Source organism: Gigantopelta aegis, chromosome 14 (genome assembly GCF_016097555.1).
Source record: "Gigantopelta aegis isolate Gae_Host chromosome 14, Gae_host_genome, whole genome shotgun sequence".
Classification (NCBI taxonomy): domain Eukaryota; kingdom Metazoa; phylum Mollusca; class Gastropoda; order Neomphalida; family Peltospiridae; genus Gigantopelta; species Gigantopelta aegis.
The window spans coordinates 17,608,805-17,633,717 of NC_054712.1; the positions used below are offsets into that span (position 1 = coordinate 17,608,805).

Sequence of the window (24,913 nt, forward strand, 5' to 3'; positions counted from 1 at the left end):
TAATACATGTACATTGTTATAGGTTATTTTATGAGAAAAACTGTCTAGTAATACTTTCTCAACTACAGGATACAATGGAGCTACACACTAAATGCCCTCAGTTGTCCATTAATTCAACGATGATTGCATTTTGATTACAATTAAAACTACAGCTAATATGCTATTTTAACAACAAAATACATTCAGATAGGTTTGATGATAAAATATCAACATTGTCAATGTAAAGCACTTACGATTTAAAAAAAAAAAATTGCAAACAAATGAATTAAAGTTTAAACTTCATTCAGAATGTATCTTACTGAGTGCACAAAACTTTCTTTAAAAAGCCCAACATTTCCTTGGCACAAGGGGAACAATAAGATTTCATGGAAATCAATTTGAGACCAAATCCAATTATTGAGCACAAACTCTAGAATTCAGATTGAAAAACTGTCCAATTATCGAATATCAAGCCTGACTTAAAATGAAATATATGTACAAAATTCAAAAGTAAAAGTCACTTTCCCCAAGTAGAAATAGATCATATTAACATTTGAATGATCGGGTCTGAAAAACGAAAAACAAAACCTTCAGCCCATCCGAAACCACAGGCTCCAAACTGTCAAAATTATAAGCAACATTTTGTTCAAACATGTACATCAGTCATCATACTTGGTGATTAAAAATAAAATATGTACAACTGCACCTACAGTGCATTAACAAACTCAAGGGTATTACCACACAACAATGGTGGATGAAAATACTCTTTGAAAACAATCTTTGAAAAAAATACATATTAAAAATACAATTAATAATCCTATCCATCAAGTAGATTTTGATTTCTCGTCTTTAAAAGCAACACAACTTGCATGAATCACATTCATTTTTGAAATGATGCATTGATGACCAGTATTATCACAAATTATGTATGCAATCGATATGCTAAATATTTGCAGTCACACAATAACTTGCACAAAATGTCCCCCCACCAAAACAAAAATCATCAAAATCACAAATATCAGGTCATAAAATAAATGACAGCAATTAAAAAATACTGCTTGGTAAAAAAATAATCTGCACAAAAAATCATCTATTCACCATTTCAAGCAGACAAAACAAAAAGGCTTCCCAATTTTTTTCTTTAATTGTACAGGGTAATTCAACTGTTGCAGAATACACACATCCTAAAACCTGTGATGGTTCTCTACTTTAAAAACATTAACCTCACCAATTTTTTAAACACCCACCATTCAGATTTTACTTTCATTCATTTTTATTTCAGTTCATCGGCCTCGGTGGTGTCGTGGTTAAGCCATTGGACATAAGGCTGGTAGGTACAGGGTTCACAGCCCGGTACCGGATCCCACCCAGAGCGAGTTTTAACGACTCAATGGATAGGTGTAAGACCACTACACCCTCTTCTCTCTCACTAACCACTAACCGACTGTCCTGGACAGACAGCTCAGATAGTCGAGGTGTGTGCCCAGGACAACATGCTTGAGCCTTAACTGGATACAAGCATGACAATGAGTTGAAATAAAATGAAACCTCAGTTCATGGACAGTGAAGTTAACCGATCACTCTATCTGGTGGTGCCAGTGGGCTCATTTATTAAGAATTTCGGGTGTTAAAGTGTGTGTGTGCCATTTCAACACAACATGGAACAAAATTTCACATGCACAATTATTAACAGTTTGCTCAACAGTTATACTCTTTTTCTAAATCATAGGAATGGCAACTCAGTTACCAAAGGTATCAAGTTATCAAACTCAATCAATTACACACATGTAATTCATTTAACTCTGTGAATAATTACAGGCGTTTCCATAAAAACCAAACCATGTAACCAGAATTCCAGTTGTGCAAGATTACTAGTCCTTGTGCCCTGTACAATATAATTTGGCTAAACTATTGATCAAGGTTAAATAGTAAGGCAAAACCACAAGTGAAATTATTTTACCTGTTGGAATCAATAATAATGCCCAGTAGCAGATAAAAGACTAGGAAAACTTCGAATAAAACCTAAATCAAACATCAGAACCAAATGAACAAATGAAATTTATTGTATGTACCCGTTTTTGTTTTGCAAAAAAAGTAATTTTGAGCTACCAAAAATTGAATTGTCAAAATTAAGCAAAACATTTTAAGAAACGTGCAATTTAACAAACAATTAAAAAAGTTGTAATAGCCAAAAATGTTTTAAACTTCCTAAAAGCTACTGGTAGGTTCAGCGACTTTTTATAATATAATTAAAGTATTCTTGGGATTCCATCTGTAATGTGGTACACCCATTGGTATCTTTCACTGTATATGTAGCATATGTTATCAATATTGAATTGAGTGTCACAGGTATGACAATCACAGCACATTAAAACAGGTGCTGCACTCGATTCAAAACTCAAGTGATCATTTGATTACAAATCTGTACAACATTCAATGTGTTTCTGTCACTGCATACAGAATGGCAGGTTCCAGGCATTAAATTTCTTGACATTTTTTTTTTTTTTAAGGATTCTGCTGGAATGATAAACATGATTTAATATAGATATTTTCAGACTCCATTTCATTATATTACACTTCTAACCCACAACCTGGGATTTGTAGAAACACACAATCCCATTTGGCAGCCATTTCAACTGGACGAATAAATGTTGATTTTAATAAATAGTTTAGAAAAGATCCAATTTTCTTTTTATCTCATAATACCATAGATTTGTGAGATGATTGTCATGGTGTTATGGTGCTCTGTTCAGTGCTGAAGTGAGATTTCTATTTTAAAAAATAAGAAACATATGTACAAAATACACGTCAAGTACTTAATGTAGTCATTTAGGCAGATAGCTAATCCTAAAGCGAAAAACCTCAAAACTGAACTGTCCGTATTAAAACAATAATGTTCTTTATAACATGCTCTTGTCTAATCAAATTTTATAACAATTACTTTTCGTAAACTGAATACCTGCATAATGGCTTACACATAAAAAAAAAAAAGAGACATATTATTCAGTTCTGAGGAGTTTACTGTACAAAGAAATTAAGTCAGTCAATGTAAGTTGCTTCCATTTGAGATTCTAATATATTTCATCTTCAAAACTGTCCTTGGTTATAGACATAACCAGTCTGACCTTGACCTTGTATCGGATTTCCCATCTGACCTGGCATTGGACTCGGCTGACCCATTGCCCCACCCATCTGACCGGACGGCATGTGCTGAATCTGTCCACTCATGCCCTGTCCAGACGACATCATCTGTCCACCCATCGCCTGAGACTGACTGGCCATTGCACCTTGACTGGGACTAGACATCTGTCCACCTATCCCACCTTGGCCCGATGGGTTTGACATCTGTCCACCCATCCCCCCATGTCCAGGACTAGACATCTGTCCCCCCATCCCCCCTTGTCCCGGATTCGACATCTGTCCACCCATGCCAGACTGGGCGGGATTTGCCATCTGCCCGCTCATTGAGCCCTGGACTTGGGTGGACATCTGTCCACCAACTCCTGGTGGAGATGTCGGCATGGGACTTCCCATCTGACCCTGCATCTGGGCTGGCATCGGACCAGCCATGGCTCCACTTTGCATGCCTCCCCCGGGGGGACCCGGAGGCATGGATCCTCCCTGGGTCATCGCACCCTGTGGCCGGTTGAATGAGCCATATCTCTGGGGCTGACCCTGGTAGTTGCTGTACTGGCCTGGAGGCATGTTCTGAGCCTGGGAAAAGCCAGGCTGCTGTTGCTGTGCAAAGACTTGTGGATTTTGGGATTGAGAGTACGCGTGTCCAGGAAACTGCTGCTGCTGCTGTTGTGGGTAAGGCTGCTGTTGCTGACTGTACGGCTGCTGATCTGTTCAACAGAAATGTGAGAAAGAGAATGTTATAAGTGTCAAGACAGAACAACGTCTTGGCGTAACAGGATGATGAATAAAGAATTCTGCTGAATTAAATGTTTCACCTACCATAAACAAATTCAGTCAATAAAGAAATTATATGTGATGTAACATTCAGGATTAATAAAATAGTTCTTGGGAAAAAACCCACACAAAAAACATTAAATTTAAAACAAAAAAAAACAAAAAAACAACAACACAATTTTAAAAACTTTTTAACATGCACCGAGATGAACATTTCATACATAAAACATAAGTTTCTTTTGTTTAACGACACACTAGAGCAGATTGATATGTTAATAATCATTTATTGGATATTTGGTAATTCTGATAGAGAAAACCTGCTGTGTTTTTTTATTAGTACCATCCCAAAGACAGGATTGAACATACCAAGGCCTTTGATAAATGCAACTGTAAACCAAGTTTCACTGAACTAGGACTTTGTGAGAAATTAACCTAAGCCCAAAAACCTAAACTCGTGGTAAATAAAAGTGGTTGCCATCAATGGAAAAGTAATACCTTTATTATCCATATGGTTCAACATAACAGAGTTAATAATAATCATACGAAGCACACGTGTAATAACAAGAGTAATGACATAATTGTGGGAAGCGACGTCATGTTCGCTGCTTCCCCAGGCCTAGCTCAGACTGTGCATTTGAAATATGACGTCATTTTTAGTTGTGGCTGAAACATTGAGTTGGGTCTTGCTGTTCATGAAGAGAACAACAACAATAATATGGATAATAAAGAAATTATTACACTCGTGTGTGAGTCGTACTGATATTACGAAACTCATGTCAGGATTCATGTATTACCCTCGCTATTGTTCGGGAATTACAAAAATCGTGACACTTTGTTTCGTAAAATCAGTACGACACACAAGCTCGTATAATAATCTCTATGTATCTCATCTTTGGACTGGTCATGGCTTGACGGAATTTTAACGTATTGCATTTTACATCATGTTCCTACAGCACTGGCGAAAAAAACATCATGTTCCTACAGCATTGGCGAAAAGAATGGGAGGTAGAAATAGAGAATACTCAACGAGCTACGAGGTAATACCGTTTATCTTGCACAGATGAACTTGTGTTTGTCCTTCCCTTGACAAAGATTCAGGAAGGACAACATCAATTCACTATTGCAGGATAAACAATATTGCCGAGTAGCGAGTTGGGTATTCTTTTTATTACCCATTATTTATCTTTATAATTTTATGGAAGATTTTCAAAAATTACTGTTATTGAAAACTAGCTTGCAAGTTGAGAACAAGAAACAGTATTGTGTAATAGCTGTGACATATGTATCACTGATGACGTAAGTTAGTTGTTGACATGAATGCCACCATGTTCAACCAGATTGAATGGATAAAAAATAGTTACAGTTGTTTGTTGTTGCCTAACAGTTGTGACGTCAAAGCCTATAATGAAGTACTAATTATGACGTCAACACGTATCTAGGGGAAGACATTTTTTTTTTCTTTCCCTAGGAAAAGATCTTTTCTCCCCTCTCCACTTCTCTCTGCCCTTATGGGTAATAAATTTAGCTAGCTCAATGGTTAAGCCTCTTACCAGATTGACCAGTGCACCACAACTGGTCAAAGGCTGTGGTATGTGCTTTCCTATCTGTGGAAAAGTGCATATAAAAGATCCCTTGTTGCATTAGGAAAAATGTAGTGGGTTTCTTCTGATGAATACAAGTCAAAATTACCAAATGTTTGACATCCAATAGCCAGTGATTAATTGATCAATGTGCTCTAGTGGTGTCATTAACCTTCTGACTACTGCAGGAGAGATATCTCGCCCGACGTCACGCCAGTCGACATATTGTACACTGTATACAGTACATTCCCCAATTCTTATTTCCTGCCATATTGCACACGTCACTCACCGGAAAACGGATGTATAATAAGGAAATTTGATTTCTTAACAAGATGGTGTCTTTTGTTTGTTTTTTCAATTGAAAATACCATGGAATTTTGAGTTCAAAATGTGGCTTTTAGCAAGTATTTTCGCTTGACAACAATGGCGGCATGTCATAGTTATTTTTCAGGGATCGATAGCTGATTGTGACAGTTAATTTGATAATAAATTTGATCGTTTTACCAACAATGAAAATGACCAAATATTTGGATATGAATCATACTTTTTTTTTTTTTTTTAAATCTGGTTAGAAAACCACTGTTATCGGGAATAATGGACAGCTGGCCACAAATGCCCGTAAGTAAACATAACTTTTTCGATTTTTTTTCCTAAATGTAATCAATATTAACTGATCTAAAATATCATTAAAATTAGAAAAACCAACGAAAATAATGCTTACCAATTCAAATATGAACTTAATTTTATGTATTTTGAAAACATTTGAGTGAATATATGTGAGTACAAATTATACACTTCTACCCACTCAATGTGGTTTCTGTCAAAAATTAATCGAGTAGTCTAAAGGTGAAATAAAACAAACTTTAACTTACCTGACTGAGGTGGCCTGCGATATGATGGTGGCATCTGTCGTGGTCCCGATCCCTGACCAGGCATCATCTGACTGGTAGATGTCTGTGACATCATCGACTGTTGCTGTGACATCATCGACTGAGTGCCCGGGTAACCAGGTTGCGGCTGCTGGGAGACGCTGTACGCCTGACTGCTGATGTTCCCTGGCTGATTCATAACTTGACCTGATGCAGAAGAGGAAATTGCCCTTTGAAGAGTATTCACAGTAAGTGATGGTTAAGAGACAAACTGTCTCCAGGGTTCATACACTTAAAGGAAGTCAAAATTAAAGGGTTTTTCAAGCACTTTCCAGGTCAACTTTACCAAAATTACAGGACCGTACCGAGTTTCCACAGGTCGTTAAACACGCAAGTGCCAACCATCTTTGTGCTCCCTGAACTGAAAGCGGCAAAAAGTTACAAACTTTCTTTTCCAATATGGCGACGCTGTCGCTTGGATCTCGTGGCCGCGTGATCCTCGCATCGAAAGATAAAAAACAACAACAAACATTCACACGTCAACTGAGCCGGTAAACATCGATTGGCCGGACTATTGGCATTTGATTGTGCCGCGGAAATGAAACAAATAATTTAATTACATGTTAAATAAAGTAAATAAAGCCTCCGTTTTAGGCGTTTATATTTTATTTGACATCAAATTATCATTTTTAAGGGTTTTCCAGACCGCAAGATGATTTTCAAGGGTATTCAAGCACTGGAATACATTAGTTTATTTTTAAGGGTTTACAAGGGTTTTCCAGGTGCGTACGAACCCTGTCTCCTAAAACACACACTCTAAGATTTATTAAACCTTGTGATTTAATGGGGTGGGGAGTGTCTTCTTAAAATTTAGAAATATAAGGTTTCAGATTTTTTTTATCATGGTATTAATTTTTAATAAAAACAACTCGTTTTTAAAATACCCAAAGACTTTTAAACTTCTCAAACTGAAGTCTCACTGCAAACTGTGTTGGAGTCTATCTGATGATTTGAAGAAAACATTTTTTTTTTTAAAACCCTGTTTGGAGCTCTGGTGTAATTTTAAAGTTCAAGGAAAATAACTCCACTGGTTTGGGTTTTTTTTCTCTCAAACTGGTGTAATATTGCAGAAGACTATTTACATAATTAATGCACATACAGGCTCTGGGTTCCATAAATTAATGTCTCTCAGGTATGCAATTGTATCTGGCATAACCAATTTACTATTCGTGTAAAATTTACTGGAAGATCAGTCCCAACATTGCATGTTTTATTCTGTTTTTCGATTTTAATAATAAAAAAGGTAACGAAGATTAGTTTGGAATAATCGCTTCTCAGGAGCTTCGACTACCAATTAAAAGGAGGTCTATATACAGGTACCATTAATATTTATATTTAGACAAATAATTTCAATTTAAAGTGATGACTTTTGCCATTAGCAGTCTCACATGTTAAGAAAGGAAGAAGGAAATGGTTTATCTAACGACACACTTAATACATTTTATTTACAGTTATATGGCATTGGACATATGGTTAAAGGACCACACAGATATTGAGGAAGGAAACTCGCTGTCGCCACTTCATGGGATACTCTTTCCGATTAGCAGTAAGGGATCTTTTATATGCACCATCTCATAGACAGGATAGCACATATCACGGCCTTTGATGTACCAGTCGCGAAGCACTGGCTGGAGCTGACGGGGATCAATGCCAAACCGATCGCACATCAAGCGAGCGCTTTACCACTGGGCTACATCTCTCCCCCTCACATCTTAAGAAAACATCACTGTTACCGAATGCTTATCGACATATAGCTCTTATTGGCGATTTCAATTATATAACCACTGCCTACTTGGCTGACTCTGTGGTGTCTGCTGTCCCATGGGTCGAGGAAAGCCAGACTGCGGCTGACTGTATCCAACTTGACTAGTGGCTGGATTCATGTTCGGGTTGGGCCCAGGGCCGGAGCCCATTCCACCACCTCCCTGCTGCATAGGTCCACCTACATTAAAAAAAAAAATAGATATATATATATAGAGGTTATTACCAGAGTGTTTTTCGGTATTGTCAGTATCATATATTAGGAATAAAAATACATTATTTTTATTCCTAATATATGATATTGATGATACCGAAATACACGAGAGTAATAATCTCTTTATCATATAAGCTCAAGCTTAATACGTGTTTTTGTAAACTGTACATGCAACTTTAATTCCAGTCCGCCATAACTAGATATTCAAATGACGTAAGAATATGTGGTGCGGTGTATTTTTGAATGGAAATGACGTCAAACTCGAATGACGTCATTTTGGATGTCCTTACATCAAAATAAAGTTATGCCTAATGTTTCTTGTTTTCTGAACGCTGGACAGCTTTCAGTGTTAAATTACCATTGAAATGTTTTTATTTGATGACTATGAATGCATATGTTAATCATGGAGTGTCATCCAAGTACGTTTGCTTAAATGTCAATAAACCTAGTGCCGAGACCTCGACTAATTTACATCTAATTTGCAAAGTTATCAAATTCTTAAAGTATGTGATCTGAAAAATATCAAATACTTTGATTGCACTGAAAATGTAAGATATTATATGATAAATATATATACTCTTCAAAAGAAGAAACGCAAAACCACATTGTCGTAACATTTGGAGAATTGATTTAATTATTGAATGGTGAGTCCGATAATTACCAAATGTTGCAGGATTGTTCACAATTCACTCTAGTCCATTGTGAGTAAGTGATAGGACACACCACCAAGGTCAAGGTCATCTGGAGTCAATACCGGGTGTGGCCTCCGTGTGTGTTGACAACTGCCTGGCACCGCCTGCCCATTGAAGCAACCAGAGTACGGATGACGTCCCGGGGGATGGTGGCCCACTCGGCCTGCAAGGCTGCTGCCAGCTCGGGCAGGGTCTGGGGCTGTGGTTGTCGCTGTCGGAGGCGTCGGTCCAACTCGTCCCATAGATGCTCAATTGGGTTCAAATCCGGTGATATCGATGGCCAAGGAAGGACATTAATGTTGTTGTTCTGTAGGAAAGCCGTTGTGAGACGTGCTGTGTGAGGCCTGGCGTTGTCATGTTGGAACACTGCGTTGGCGTTGGCCATAACTGGAACGATGTGTGGCCGGAGGATCTGGTCAATGTAGCCCTGTGCATTCAGGTTGCCCTGCACGTGGACCAGGTCAGTTCTGCCAGTGTGTGAGATGGCTGCCCACACCATGACACTACCCCCGCCGAATCTGTCCACTTCCTGCACGCAGTTTGCCGCATAACGTTCACCACGACGCCTATACACGCGACATCTTCCATCATGACGTCGGAGCAGAAATCGGGACTCGTCACTGAACCACACCTGTCTCCATCGCAGTTGAGGCCATTGTCGATGAATCTGGCACCACTGCAGTCGGAGTCGACGGTGTTGTGGTGTTAAGATGACACCTCGAACTGGACGTCTGGCACGAATTCCTACTTCACGTAGGCGGTTCCGTACGGTCTGGTCGGATATCCTGCACAAACCTGGTATTGCTGCGGCTGTGGAGGTGGCAGTAGTCAATCGTTCCCAAAGGTGGCGTACCCGGATGTAGCGGTCCTGCCGGGGGTAGTGACCCGTGGTCGACCGGATCTAGGGAGGTCACGTGTTGATCCATGTTGCTGGTAACGGTCCCACAGTCTGGAGATGGTGCTTGGGGACACATGGAATGCCCTGGCAACGGCCGTTCTGGATTCGCCTGCGTCTAGTCGGCCGATGGCATTGTTTCTCTGCGGTTCACTGAGACGTGGCATGTCCTGGATTGTCAACTGTCGGCCAGATACAGAGGCCAGGCAAGCGAACACCCTGCACTTTTATACTGTCGGTGTTCATGTTGCATGTGCAGACAACGCACGTGCAGTGGTGACATGGTTTGCACGTGGCTGCGTTTTTGCGAATATTCACATTTTGAAACTTTATTTTACAGTAGCTGCGTTTTATCGAATGTAACCGTGAGAATGTGTTTGGGACATGCAATGACCTTATATTCACAAAGCATGAACCGGTAGGAAACATAAAATCGGAGTTATAACCCATTTGTACCCTTTTGCGTTTCTTTTTTTGAAGAGTATATATTCCCAGTCATCTTTTTAGTCCCTTTGTACAAAAGAAATTGGCACATCGGACAAAGCGATAATCATCAGAAATTCAACCTGCGATCCTTGGAAGTAATCAAATTACAGGAAACACTAACATTCAGTGCTTGTAACCATTTACAGTTTACACTCAAATCTCTAATGATGTCAGATGCTTAGAATTTATATAACATTGCCATAGCATTAAAGTCTCAGAATAGTCTTTGAGGTTTTATAGCACACGGCCTGAACAAAGTTAAAGTTTGTTTTGTTTGACGACACCACTAGAGCACCTTGATTAATTAATCATTGGCTATTGGATGTCAAACATTTGGTAATTCTGACAGCAAACATTAAAATGTTTTCAACCAACTACCCTCAACCCCACTTATTTTGGCTTGATTTGTATTAAACTGATGCTGAAAATGTAAGCGCCTTTAAAAAAATCCTGGGAAAAGGCCCAATAGTCATCAGAGGAAACCCGCTACATTTTTTCCATTAGCAGCAAGGAATCTTTTAAACCCACTTTACAGACAGAAAAGCACATACCATGATCTTTGACCAGTTGTGGTGCACTGGCTGGAATGAGAAGAAGGCCTGAACAAGAACAATATTATGTAATTAAGAGCTATTTGATATATATTTACATTGATAATTACATCTAGAGAATGAGAGAGCAAGAACACTCAGTCACTCTAAAGCAAAAGATTGAAAAAGAAGAACTCTAATTAACCGAGATGAATCCAAGTCTGAAATAGAGGATCTGCTTTTGGGTGGGGGGAGAGGGGAGGAATATTTAGTTAATGACAGCTCAGCCTATTTTACAATACATCTATTTGGTTTTTTAATACATGTTGTTTGAACATTAGGTCGAGAGAGAGGAAATATGATGTCACTACATTCCGAAAAGCAGCAAGCAAACTTACATATGCACTTTGTCATAGACAGGACAGTATGTACCATTGCATTTGCTGTACAATTGTGGGGTACAATTACTACAAATCAAATCCACCAATGGTGATCGATCCTGTGACGCGTGACACGTCAGAAAACTGAGCTACATCCTGATCCCGACTTCAGGAAAATATACTCTTTACATTCACTTAGGATTCACATCAAAATCATAACACTTCATTAAAACAAAATATAAAAGAGCTAAACTTTAATGACACCACTTAACGATTAAACAATTTTCTATTCGTAACAAGAAATCTTTTATATGAACTCTTCCGCAGACAAGACATACCACAGCCTTTGATATACCAGTTATGGGGCGCTGGTTATGAGGGAATGTATTAGACAGGGGTGGAAATTGGTGAACTGTAAAAAAAGTGGAAATCTAGAGGGGTCCTGGAAATTCTTGAAATCCTAGATTAAAATCTGTGCGATCCGACAATTTTGGAGGAAAGGACGATTAAAATGCGAGAAAACACAAATGTTCCATGAGAGGAAAACAGCTGATCCAAGGAGAATTCCCACCCCTGATTAGAGAGTCATCAATGAACCGTTTAAAGATAAGACACATACCTGGAGGCATCTGACTTGGCATGTTCCCAGTGGGCCGCATCTGATTCATCTGCTGTGCTGGCATCCCACCCTGGCCTTGAGCACCTTGTCCTGGGGCCTGAAGAAAACAGTAAACATCACTGGATATCATTCATCATCATCATTACAAATCATGGAAGTCATAAAATGTTAGGTGAAAGATGGGGGGAGGGGGGGGGGGGGTATGCTCACATTTTGAAAGATTTACAATACCTAAATAAATAAAATGCTACAATACTTGCAGTTTCTCAATTTTTATTTGACCTCAGGACTAAAAATGTGTCTTTTTATGCAAGAATCCATGTCGATTCTCATGGAAGCAGTCCACAGGAATCCTCCGATTCTGAACATTTTTAGAGAAGTACTTTATCAACAAGTGTTAGTATATAGAATTATGTGTCATATGCTACTAACTGTATATGGATTAGTGTATCGTTTTTATGCGAGAATCCATGTCGATTCTCATGGAAGCAGTCCACAGGAATCCTCCGATTCTGAACATTTTTAGAGAAGTACTTTATTAACAAGTGTTAGTATATAGAATTATGTGTCATATGCTACTAACTGTATATGGATTAGTGTATCGGTATATAAAACAACCCTTACTGTTTACTGGGAAAGAAGAACCAATTTGTCAATAACAGTGTATCCAATTTTAAAGCAAAAAAAACTAAACAAAACAAAAACAAACAAAAATGTTTTTTTTTACCAAAAGTTTTTTTAGTGGCTGGATCCACTTTTCTTTACAGTCAGTGTTTTTAGGTATCTTAGCAGCCCCAAGTTCAGCCAGCAAATGTTTGGCTAACGTTCGCGAACTAATTTATTGGTTCCCAACATGGCCATTTGGTTTACTGTGAAGCACATCAACCAGTCTACCGGACGTTTCTCTACTCGGTCTGACTGAACGCAACCCAGGTTACTTTTCGAAGATTGTTTATTTGTAAACAGCGCATGGGATACTTTTGCCGATGAATTTTGCACACTGGTTCAATATTTGTATGGATATTACTGAAGTACATTTCCGCTACCAACAAAAAAAATTACTGATTAAAAAGAGCAGGTAAGTCAAGGTTAGGAACATAATATCAGCGAATTAACATAAAAAATGTTGATGTATTACTAAATGTGGCACATTAAATTACATTGTACTGTCTATTGTTATTATGTAAAAACTGAACAAACATGTTACTTTCGGTTCTCTTCGTTGGAAATTTGGTTTATAGAAATGGACCAACCACCGCTTGGCTCCAGGCCAGACTAGTCTCAATAAACCACTACAGTGTTCGAGATTAACGGTATCCCAGTATCCCGGGGATACCAGAATTTAATTTTGGATACCAGACTTCAAGAACCCAGTATCCCACCGGGATACCATATAAGGTTCTTGGTTTTATTAATACTGCATTTTTATTTTTTGCTGAAACAGTGAAAGTCGTCATTTACTGGTGAAGTTAAGTAACAGTATTTTTTAGCTCTTACTCAGTCTAATGCCATGCCATAACAATATCTCCCCCAACTCGTACCCAGTCTAATGCAGAGTTCGACAAATCCGCTAGCCCGACGCCCGTGGCTAGTGGTTTTTAAGTTCGGGCTAGTGAGAACCGCAAAACCACTAGCCCGCAGGGCTAGTGGTTTCCACCCCCCTCCTTATCGCTCGATCGTGGGTTTTTGTTTTTCTCTTGGCTGAAATTTCGTTTAATAAATTTGATTGTGACGTTTGTCATCGAATAATATCAACAACGCAATCAGTATATAATGATAATCTACTTGAACTAGGTCTGCAAACTGCAGTAACATGCTATCTCTACATCACCACAGTTACAGCATGCATTGTTTACTTTTCCCTTTCAAGTTTCTGGCACAGGAAATAAGTTTAATGACATGCGTGTTTTGATTGGTTGGACACGTCACGTGGTAGTTAATCTCGCACATATGAACTTGGAAATCTCACACTTAAGAACTTGGAAATCACCAATTGCGACGACAGGTTAATCTCAATCAAGTAAACCCCGGTCATGCTTTGAATTTCAGTGTTTGTTTTATTTACCTGTTGTTTTCTAATTTTACACTTCGCTGACATGTGGTTATCGGCAATCAGGAAAACAATTTACTTTAATGGTAACGCACATGCAATGACTCTGCTTGACCTGTTTGTGTATCGGTCTGGATAATGCGTCACAGCTGCCGATACAAGATGATACCTTTTTTGTTCATCAATTAACAACGGATTAGATGTCGCCGTTATATTCTTTTGATATCGGTCTGACACGGGATAATGCCCTGTATTTGAGCAATTGGCATCACCGTTCCTGGCGACATAAATATACTCTTCAAAAGAAGAAACGCAAAACCACATTGTCGTAACATTTGGAGAATTGATTTAATTATTGAATGGTAAGTCCAATAATTACCAAATGTTGCAGGATTGTTCACAATTCACTCTAGTCCATTGTGAGTAAGTGATAGGACACACCACCAAGGTCAAGGTCATCTGGAGTCAATACCGGGTGTGGCCTCCGCGTGTGTTGACTACTGCCTGGCACCGCCTGCCCATTGAAGCAACCAGAGTACGGATGACATCCCGGGGGATGGTGGCCCACTCGGCCTGCAAGGCTGCTGCCAGCTCGGGCAGGGTCTGGGGCTGTGGTTGTCACTGTCGGTCCAACTCGTCCCATAGATGCTCAATTGGGTTCAAATCCGGTAATATCGATGGCCAAGGAAGGACATTAATGTTGTTGTTCTGTAGGAAAGCCGTTGTGAGACATGCTGTGTGAGGCCTGGCGTTGTCATGTTGGAACACTGCGTTGGCGTTGGCCATAACTGGAACGATGTGTGGCCGGAGGATCTGGTCAATGTAGCCCTGTGCATTCAGGTTGCCCTGCACGTGGACCAGGTCAGTTCTGCCAGTGTGTGAGATGGCTGCCCACACCATGACACTACCCCCTCCGAATCTGTCCACTTCCTGCACGCAGTTTGCCGCATAACGTTCACCACGACGCCTATACACGCGACATCTTCCATCATGACGTCGGAGCAGAAATCGGGACTCGTCACTGAACCACACCTGTCTCCATCGCAGTTGAGGCCATTGTCGATGAATCTGGCACCACTGCAGTCGGAGTCGACGGTGTTGTGGTGTTAAGATGACACCTCGAACTGGACGTCTGGCACGAATTCCTACCTCACGTAGGCGGTTCCGTACGGTCTGGTCGGATATCCTGCGCAAACCTGGTATTGCTGCGGCTGTGGAGGTGGCAGTAGTCAATCGTTCCCGAAAGTGGCGTACCCGGATGTAGCGGTCCTGCCCGGGGGTAGTGACCCGTGGTCGACCGGATCTAGGGAGGTCACGTGTTGATCCATTTTGCTGGTAACGGTCCCACAGTCTGGAGATGGTGCTTGGGGACACATGGAATGCCCTGACAACGGCCGTTCTGGATTCGCCTGCGTCTAGTCGGCCGATGGCATTGTTTCTCTGCGGTTCACTGAGACGTGGCATGTCCTGGATTGTCAACTGTCGGCCAGATACAGAGGCCAGGCAAGCGAACACCCTGCACTTTTATACTGTCGGTGTTCATGTTGCACGTGCAGACAACGCACGTGCAGTGGTGACATGGTTTGCACGTGGCTGCGTTTTTGCGAATATTCACATTTTGGAACTTTATTGTACAGTAGCTGCGTTTTATCGAATGTAACCGTGGGAATGTGTTTGGGACATGCAATGACCTTATATTCACAAAGCATGAAACGGTAGGAAACATAAAATCGGAGTTATAACCCATTTGTACCCTTTTGCGTTTCGTTTTTTTGAAGAGTATAGTAGGGCCCTAAATGTATAACCCACTACCGAATACACTGAACCATCTACTACCGTGTGTCACACTGTCGTACCCTCATTTAAATTTAATTATTTTGATAGTGGGTTTAGATATCAACCATGAGTTTGCTCAATTATTTTTCCCCTGGGGGAGGGCAAACGCGAAAACGCAAATGACGATGGATCACACTTGACAAAAAACCAAACGTACAACTCGACAAAAAACTGAAAGTTACAACATGATTTAAGTGTTTGTTTTATTTTACTGTTACACTCGTAAATGTGTAATGTTACAAAAAATTGTATAAAAATCCAGTTATAATTGATCAGGAATTTGGGCTAGTGCTTTATCTTGGTGGGCTAGTGGTTTTCACAAACCCACTAGCCCTGTGGCTAGTGACTTTTCAAAATATTTGTCATACTCTGTCTAATGCTGGGAACCTCTAAGTCGCTATTGTTTTTATTGAATGTTTCCTCCCTTCAAATTTTATTTGAGATATTGATCGATTCCACATCTGCAGAAAATTTATACAGGTAGGTTTATCGCTAGTAATGTCAGAAATGCTTATTGATTACTGCTAAATATTAATTTATGTCAATATTACGCAAAAATAGATGCAGCAAATATTTTTGCCAATTCCGTTTGATTGCGAATTCTGCGATTTTGATTGCGGTGTAGCAATAGATTGGGAACGAGAACGGTGTCATCCAAATTTGTTATGATGTTATTTATGAATTTCATTTAAGTGGGATACTAAATTCTCAGGTGGGATACCAGATTTTGAATTGTTAGTATCCAACTGGGATACTGCCCAAAATTTTTAATCTCGAACACTGCACTATGTTTCGAACATGCACAGATTCAAATGTATGCTACGTTTTTGAAGCCAGTTTAAACTGAAGCTTAACAACCAGACTATTTATTTATATTATTTTTTTTTTTTTTTTTTTTTTTAATTTTGTAACGTTTTACTCACTGATATTTCAATTTAATACATTTGTGGAAATATTTCACGCGAATCCAAACAGACTTGGATATTTTATGCTTGTGCGAATCCTGGCACGAATCGGATTCGGAGATTCATGCGAATTTTTAGCCCTGGACCTGCTTGGTCTAAAAAAAAACGACGGTTTTCTGCAGGCTGCCATTTTGAACTATGCTTTTTTTTTTTTTTACATCTACATGTTTAAACAGAGTTACTGAGTATATCAGTACAGTTAGAGTGTATGTAGTGTTTTCCCTAGCTTGTTTTAGCATGGTGCAGCACCATGCCTCAATAGTCTAGCACCATCTTGCCTTAATCAGCACCATGCTGCCCTGAGATTAAACAAGCCTTTTTCACCAATTAATTCTAAAATTGCCTTTATAAAACACCCAAAAAGGTATTATTAATTAATAAAATATGCCTTTTATACATTCTGCCATTCATTTATTAAAGCAAGCACATAAATTACATTAAAGGAAACATGTCACGTAAACCATATTTGGCACCAACCATGTACAATTAATTATAAATTGAACCACCTAAAAAAAAAAATTATTAAAAATTAATTACTTAAAATATCTCCATAAAAGAACCCCAGATACGAGCTCTTAGCGGAAATTGCCGATCTTTAATGAGCAGGGCAATCACGAGGTCCGTGACGTCAGAGACGCGTCGCTTGATCTGACGCCTTACACTTAAAAGCATTAGTCCGTACCACTCATAAAGAATCTAAGACTTGCACAGCTTACCAAAACAATGAGTGTTCGTTCGCAAAACGTTTTGCCGTATCAATATGAGCTGTTAGTAAATGAAGAAAGACACACATTTACTTACAACAGTGATACTGAAGAAAAAACGGATAGCGAGTCGGAGGGTGGAGAAACTGATGGTGCCAGACCAGACCGGTCGACCAATTTACAGCCCGGAGCCCGAAAGTAACCCGGAGACAAAACCAAAACTCGGATGCTAATGCCGAGGTGTATACTGTTCATATTTAGCATAAAGATACACCTCGATATGATGTATTTAAATATGTAAAAAAATATAAATGTAGGACAAAAAAAAATTGGTTTTTTTTTTTAGAAAATATCGCATTTTTTTATGTTCGGGCTGTACATAATGAAATCTGTATGCACAGTGTAAACAAACGCTCTAATTTACGACAAGGCGCTTCACTTTCATTAACCTGGCTTGTAAAACAACATAAATGACTTGAGAGTATAATCAACTTTTAAACTAAATATATTTCTATTTGCATCAATAGAACGAAATGGGGTTATAGTATTTTTCTCTCATAAAAAAGTAGCATATTATTAGGCCTATTGGTAGGGTGCGTTAGAGTAAAAACGACCACTCACGATACCCAAGTGATAATTTTATTTTCTTTGGTACTACGTAATTGGTCAGTTTTGTAATTTTAGATGGAAAAGTCTACTTAATCAAGGGTTTTACAGCATTATTTACAGTAATGAAGCAGGGCGGCTGATAATGTCCATTAACATTGTACTATAGTCGCGACAGGTTACGCCACAATACCCTGTGATCTTAAAAAAACTTGCACGTATTTTGTGCGTATGTCTAGACCGTGGTAATCACTTACCTGGTCGATACCCTGCAATTTACACCTGCCAATCAGGAATCACATGTGCAGGCCACGGAAAGAAAGGACCAATTAACTAAAACAACACTCCGATTCTCAAGTCTGCCCGTGGATGAAACATAATAGTTATTTCGACACCGACAGTAGTGGTTTATTTTGTATTGAACTTCGTGTTGCTTTGGGGCTTCGGGCGATGAGGAACGTTTTTGTGACGTATTCCGCCCGAAGATTAAAAACATTATTTAAAATTATTATTTGTTTTCTACACATTTTTAAAAACATATTTAAATACATCGTACTGAGATGTATCCTCATGCCAAATCCCATGTTTGTATATGCCATATTTAATTACTTATTGACGTTTCCTTCTTCGGACGGCGAATACAGATTTTGTTATGTAGGCCTACAGCCCTAACATGAAAAATCTATTTTTTTCCAAAAAAAATAAATAAATAAAAAATTCTACATTTTTGTTTTAACATATATAAATACATCATGCTGAGGTGTATCTTTGTGCCAAATATGTACAATGTACACCTCGGCATTCGCAACAGAGTACTGTTTTTGTCTCCGGGTAACGTTCGGGCTCCGGGCTGTAAATAGGCTGACACCAAAGTACTATGCGGTGTTGGTGTCCAATCTTTTCTTTTGCGATAAAATACACGCGTCTTTCTTCGGATACAATCCTTTGGAAAACCATAAAAAGACAATCCCGATCGTTTAAACTGTTTATTTTTACACCCAAAGGCCGCTCAGCACGGCACTGTTGGACTGAAAAGATCGTAAGCCCCTTACTCCATATATAAACAGTTAACAACAATGGAAGAGTACAGCGGCTCTGACGTCACTTCCCTTTTTTTCCGAACGCTCACGAAGAAATATGCATAAATCGTACTTTGATACTGATTAGCGTAATTTCTTCATTTTAAGTTAACTACACGTATTTTATTGTTATAAAGTTATTTGTATATTATTTTTATATCATTTTTCTTTTAAAATGAGCTATAATATGGTCACGTGTCATGTTTCCTTTAATGTTTATTTCAGTTAATTTTTGTGTATTTTTAATGAAAAACAAGTGCCCCGAAAATGGTGAAAATGCCCCAAAAGTGTTTGGTCTACCATGCCTTGTCAAATTTCTAGGGAAATCACTATGTATGGTATTAGTAATATGTATTATTACATTAACTTCTGAATTGGAATACTTTGGCACACTACCAATAATACACCAACACCTATAGTGCACCTACTCATAAGACAACAGCTAATATGTCAAAACATTTGACTGTAAATTTTCAGTTTGTATCTTTATGTTCTCGATATTCAACACTGGTTCAACTCAACCCTGTCCATGGCAATCAGCAATGACTTGGAGTTAATAATTCTCCACAGCATTTTATGCTGTGGGACTATATTCAGTTTTCTCAATAGCATGGGTTTTTTTGCAGTGGATATTTTCCTAACTGAAGGGGTTGCAAATAAGTGACCAGTGACTATTGGTCTACCAAACAAGAATCTCCCAAGCAACAAATTAACTACTGTACTGCCCATCATAAAGGATTTCTGAAAATTACCATTTTATTGCTTACCATCAGCTGCAGCAAATCTAACTTTCAGTTAAATAATAAATTACGTACTGGTAATAAAGCATGTACATTCTGATTGGCGTCAGCAACTGTGGCCAGGTACACCAAATTTCTGTGTAGTAATTGTTGATACCTGCAAAGGAAGAACACTTTTTCAAAATGGTGAAAGTATGTTTTATGATTCACATACAGTTGTGTAGTGTGGTAGATAACAAATATTAACATGTACGTGTAAGCTACAATTTGTTTTTGTTAATATACTAATGTCTCATAACATCTTTGATGCTCATGTTTCGTAACATCTTTGATGCATTGGATATATGCTGGATGCTATTGCTACTTGTGTATCTTGCAAATTCTATGTAATATTTTATCAATATATTTAAATTCTGTTTATTCTGTGAGTCTTAAATTCCATGCTGTAGAATTCAGACAATTCCAGCTCCTGACGACATCCAATGAAATTCCAGTGTGAAAGACTGATGCATGCATGTACAAGGGGAATGGGATAGTGATGGCACATACAAAAGGTATATTATATAATCATAATGGATAGTGGGCAAAACAAATCCTCGATTTTTAGTGTACATACTTCACATGGATGGCCCCGTCTTAACAGAATAATAATTTGTATATGTTTTGCTGACCGGCAGCATTATTCAATTATTTTATGTTTATAATAATATTCACACATTAGTATGAGTTTATTCATGTTTGGTCCAGCAGATTTTGATTCAGGTCAAATGGATTTGTAGTTTACTGGATCGAATATCCGGCCGGAATGTCAGTCAATTTTCGACCACTTGTAATGTTACTGATTTGTTTGTGTGTCTGACCACAAAGATTGTAAATGGTTTCATTCTGAATCAGTCAACATGTGACATTATAACATTAATTCCATTACTTGTCCAACATTTGCTGGTTCAGTGGAATAAAATACTGCTTCAGCATAAGAAGTTTATTTTGTTTAATGACACCACTCGAGCACATTGATTAATTAAACATCGGCTATTGCATGTCAAACATTTTGGTAATTCTGACACGTAGTCAACAGAGGAAACCCACTACATTTTTCTTAATGCACCAAGGGATCTTTTATATGCACCATCCCACAGATAGGATAACATATACCACAGACTTTGAAGTACCAGTCGTGGTGCACTGGCTGGAACGAGAAATAGCCAAATGGACACACCAACGGGATCGATCCCAAACCCACCACGCATAAAGTAAGCACTTTATCACTGGGATATATCCCACCCCTGCTTCAGCTTAAGACAATGAGTTGATAGTTCCTTACTGCATGCACTCCTGTGCCTTTCCCTTGCTTTGATAGTCCATTATTGTTTGGATCAGCTGGTTATTTTCATCCAGCATCTGAAATAAAGTGGCAAAATAGTGTAACTTTTGTGTGATTATATGACTCAAAATTAGAAACATGTCAGAGTATCTGGCACCACTAATGTTTTGCTCCCCCACCATACCATGCAGGCCGCAGCCAATTAGGCACACTTCACTACAGTACTCCTCATTTAATAAGCAGGGCTCGAAACAGCCTGTCGCCAGGTCCGGCTAATTTGATATTAGCATTACAGCTATATAGGGATGCAAACATATTACTATGCATTTTTACATGGATTACAACTAATAGTGTTGGTAGAATGATAAAATACAAGGAGATAAGTGTTCAGGCCAGCTCATTGTGCACGGAAAACAAATTGCCAGAATTTTAGGATTTTCTCCAGGATTGGTGGGGGGAGAATAGTTGTTACACACACACACTGACCATTATATTGATATGGGCTTGAACTTAATGACGGCAATTGCAGTCTTGGAGATATAAATTGCCATGGGTAGAGAGGGTTGCTTGTCAGTTCATACCTAATTTGGTAATTTCATACCCTGATCATCTTGTACCCTGGTTATTTTGTAACATTGATAAACGTCATTTCGTACCCTGGTCGTTTCGTACTCTAACTTGTACCATTAAAAAATGTGTAATGTTAGACATGATATCAACCCGGTAGTGTCTTTTACAAAATAACATTACATTTCAAACCTCCACAAGATGCCAACATTACCCGCAACTCACTTTATTTTCCTTTTCTTTTTTTTTCACTTCATAATTTAATTCTGGGAATTAACAAATGTGAAAACTACATTTGAAAACACCATACTGTTTTGGTTCCTGGGGTTTTTTTTGTGACTACTTGCAAATTGTAACTGTTAACAAAAAAGAAACAAGTCAAAATTTTAAAAAGAAGGCCCAATAAATTAAAAAATATATATTCTTGGTCCATTATCTTGGTTCGTGCCAAAAATGCAGTACAACTGCTTTTAGCATATGGTCGATTTGCTTGCTATATACTGGTACAAAATGACCAGGCAATATGGTACAAAATGACTATACTGACAGTCTATAGTAGCCTATGATTCCTTGAGAGCATCACCAATGACATATCTGTGTCGTCAGTAAAGCTTCTGGTATAATATCCGCCCGGTCCCCTCCATTATTATTTTTAGTTACGGTTGAGGGTTAGGGTTAGGGTTAGGGTTAGGGTTGGGGTTATGGCTGGGGTTAGGGCTAGGGTTGGGGTTAGGGTTAGGGTTAGGGTTAGGGGAAGGGGGGGGGGGACCGGGCGGATATTTTTCCAAGCTTCTCTTCAATGGCAAAATACCTGGTGTACATTATCTGCCAGTATTCAGCATTTGCACATTTGAAATATGCTTGCATACAGCAAAATAACCTTTCTGACATGTTTATTTAATGTAAATATCACTTTAAAAAAAATCTGCCTTACTACCTTAGGCAGGATCAAAATTACCATCTCAGCATCTGTGGGCTGTTTCATTCATAACAACTTTTAAAATTTGTTGTGGGAGACAAATTCTTCACTCACCTTAATGCAACAACTAAGCTAACCCCAAACAATGGGGGGGGGGGGGTGTAACAGTCTGATATTTTACCCAATATTATATTTATGGCGCATGCCACATACGAAGCCAAAATTCTTGAAAAGATAAAAAGATGGTGCGACAAAATGTCTGTCTTCGACCGTACAAACTCAGAATGGTGCCTTTATGTTAACTATTTCACTGGATGGATGAATGAAGGCATATTGAGGACAATAAGCTAAAGAATTTAGCCCAGTGTCAAAGCAAATGAAGGACCCGTCTACAAAACATAATCATTCAGATTTTTGGCTCGATGACCGATGCGATTCCCAAAATGGGCCTCCCGAAGTAACTCGCCACTTCTGGCGGACTGCCGTAATTTACATACATGTACGACTAACAAATAAATTAAAATTACGAGTCCACCTGTTATATTATTACCTTTTGTATTGTCGCATGATTTGGTGGTGGTCCTTTTTGCTTTTGTTGTGGGGGTACAAACGCTACAGACATTTTGTATGTTCTACGAAATTTCAAACGTAAACAGCGTGAATGTACAAAAGATAACTCTTGTCCGCATAAATTTTCTCAGCAGTATGCGATTCGTTAAAAACATTTGTATTTTAAAATACATTTATTAAAATATGCTAGTTAGTTATCCATGGTTCAGTCTGTATTTTTATTCCATGACAATCTAAGTTTTAATGATATATATTGTTCGTATTTTTTATTTTATTAAAACCAACACACACTGAAACAAGTTTAGCAGGCTCCCGTGATGACGTCAGCATAGCCCACATACAGGTTGGACTATACCAATTCAAATCCCATAGGCGACCATGTTAACGTTTGTGTTTAAAAACACTATATGCAATATATCAACCAAACTGTGACCCATAAATATCAGTACTACAACCCCTACCTCAAAGTATTAACTGCAGAAAATGGTACCTTTCATGGCTCATTTTCGGTATAACCAGATGTTTCTGCAACACCCCTAGTTTCGCACAAAATTTTAGTACTTTTTTTTACAGGTACCCCATACATGTTCCAAGCACAAGGCTACTTGACACGGTGGTACTAGATCAAATAAAATTGCATACATTTTTAGCCCAGATGAAACTAATTTTTTTTACAACCAACACACTCACATTTATAACCAATCACAGGACTTGTGGTGTTAACTTCTCTATCAAAAGTTCCCTGCACCTCGAACTTCGACCCAGCCGGAAATTAATTGGTATAGTGCAACCTACAGAGTAAAATCGCACGTTTGAAGATGATGATATACATTAGCAGACAAATTGTGCTACCTGGATTTATTTATGAACCATTTAAAATCAAATAGAAATTACGTAGCCTTTGGTTAGTGACAAAATTTGTGAAACAGAAACAAATAAAATTAATATCCCTGGGCTGTAAGTGCGCCAAAATATACATAATATATAGTCTGTCCCATCATTCTATTAAAATGGGGGGGGGGGGGGGGGGATAATTTCAGTTTGGTTTGACGTAAGACGAAAAGTAAAAGTGTTTTGGAAATAACAAAGAAATACAATTTGTGTGTGCAATCTACAAATCAATCGGCTCGGAAATAAATAACTTGTAAATTACATAGTTTGAAAAAAATGCGATCCCTGTGGGACGGACTATAGGCCTAAGCTTGGTATGGACTGTAGGCTCATAGGCATACAGGCCTACGGGCTCCCATTTTTGTTACGGGGACCAGGCTGACTTTTGCCCGAATTAAACGCAAATACCCGAATCTGGATAGCATGTATTCATATTAGCATTATTACCAAACAGCTATTTAGGGGTGCAAACAAATCACTACGCAATTTTACATGGGTTAGGCTACAACTAATTTTTAGGGTAGAATGATGGAAATACCTGGTAAAAAGGTTTCAGGTTAGCACATTTTGCCCGAAAATCTGTATAATTTTTGCCCGAATTTGAGGTTTTGCTCCCCTGTCTTCTTTACACAAAAAGAAAAAACTAATTAAATATATTATGTTTCAGGGAACGTGCCGAATAAAA

General features: G+C 38.6%; 1 protein-coding gene across 2 annotated transcripts; it reads right to left on the reverse strand.

Annotated features, from left to right (window-relative positions):
* Positions 1-1,354: 1,354 nt before the first annotated feature.
* On the reverse strand, positions 1,355-23,429 carry LOC121388838 (glutenin, high molecular weight subunit DX5-like). 2 transcript variants are annotated; one of them, XM_041520353.1, is made up of 8 exons: positions 23,318-23,429; positions 21,282-21,358; positions 20,033-20,114; positions 11,978-12,074; positions 11,000-11,029; positions 8,193-8,342; positions 6,344-6,547; positions 1,355-3,824 (listed from the first exon to the last, which is right to left on the reverse strand). In XM_041520353.1, the coding sequence occupies exons 1-8, from the start codon at positions 23,387-23,389 to the stop codon at positions 3,067-3,069; spliced, it is 1,470 nt and encodes a 489-aa protein (XP_041376287.1). In that variant the 5' UTR covers positions 23,390-23,429; the 3' UTR covers positions 1,355-3,066. The 2 variants fall into 2 exon arrangements, with proteins under 2 accessions (XP_041376287.1, XP_041376288.1); XM_041520354.1 differs by lacking the exon at positions 11,000-11,029.
* Between the last annotated feature and the right edge of the window lie 1,484 nt (positions 23,430-24,913).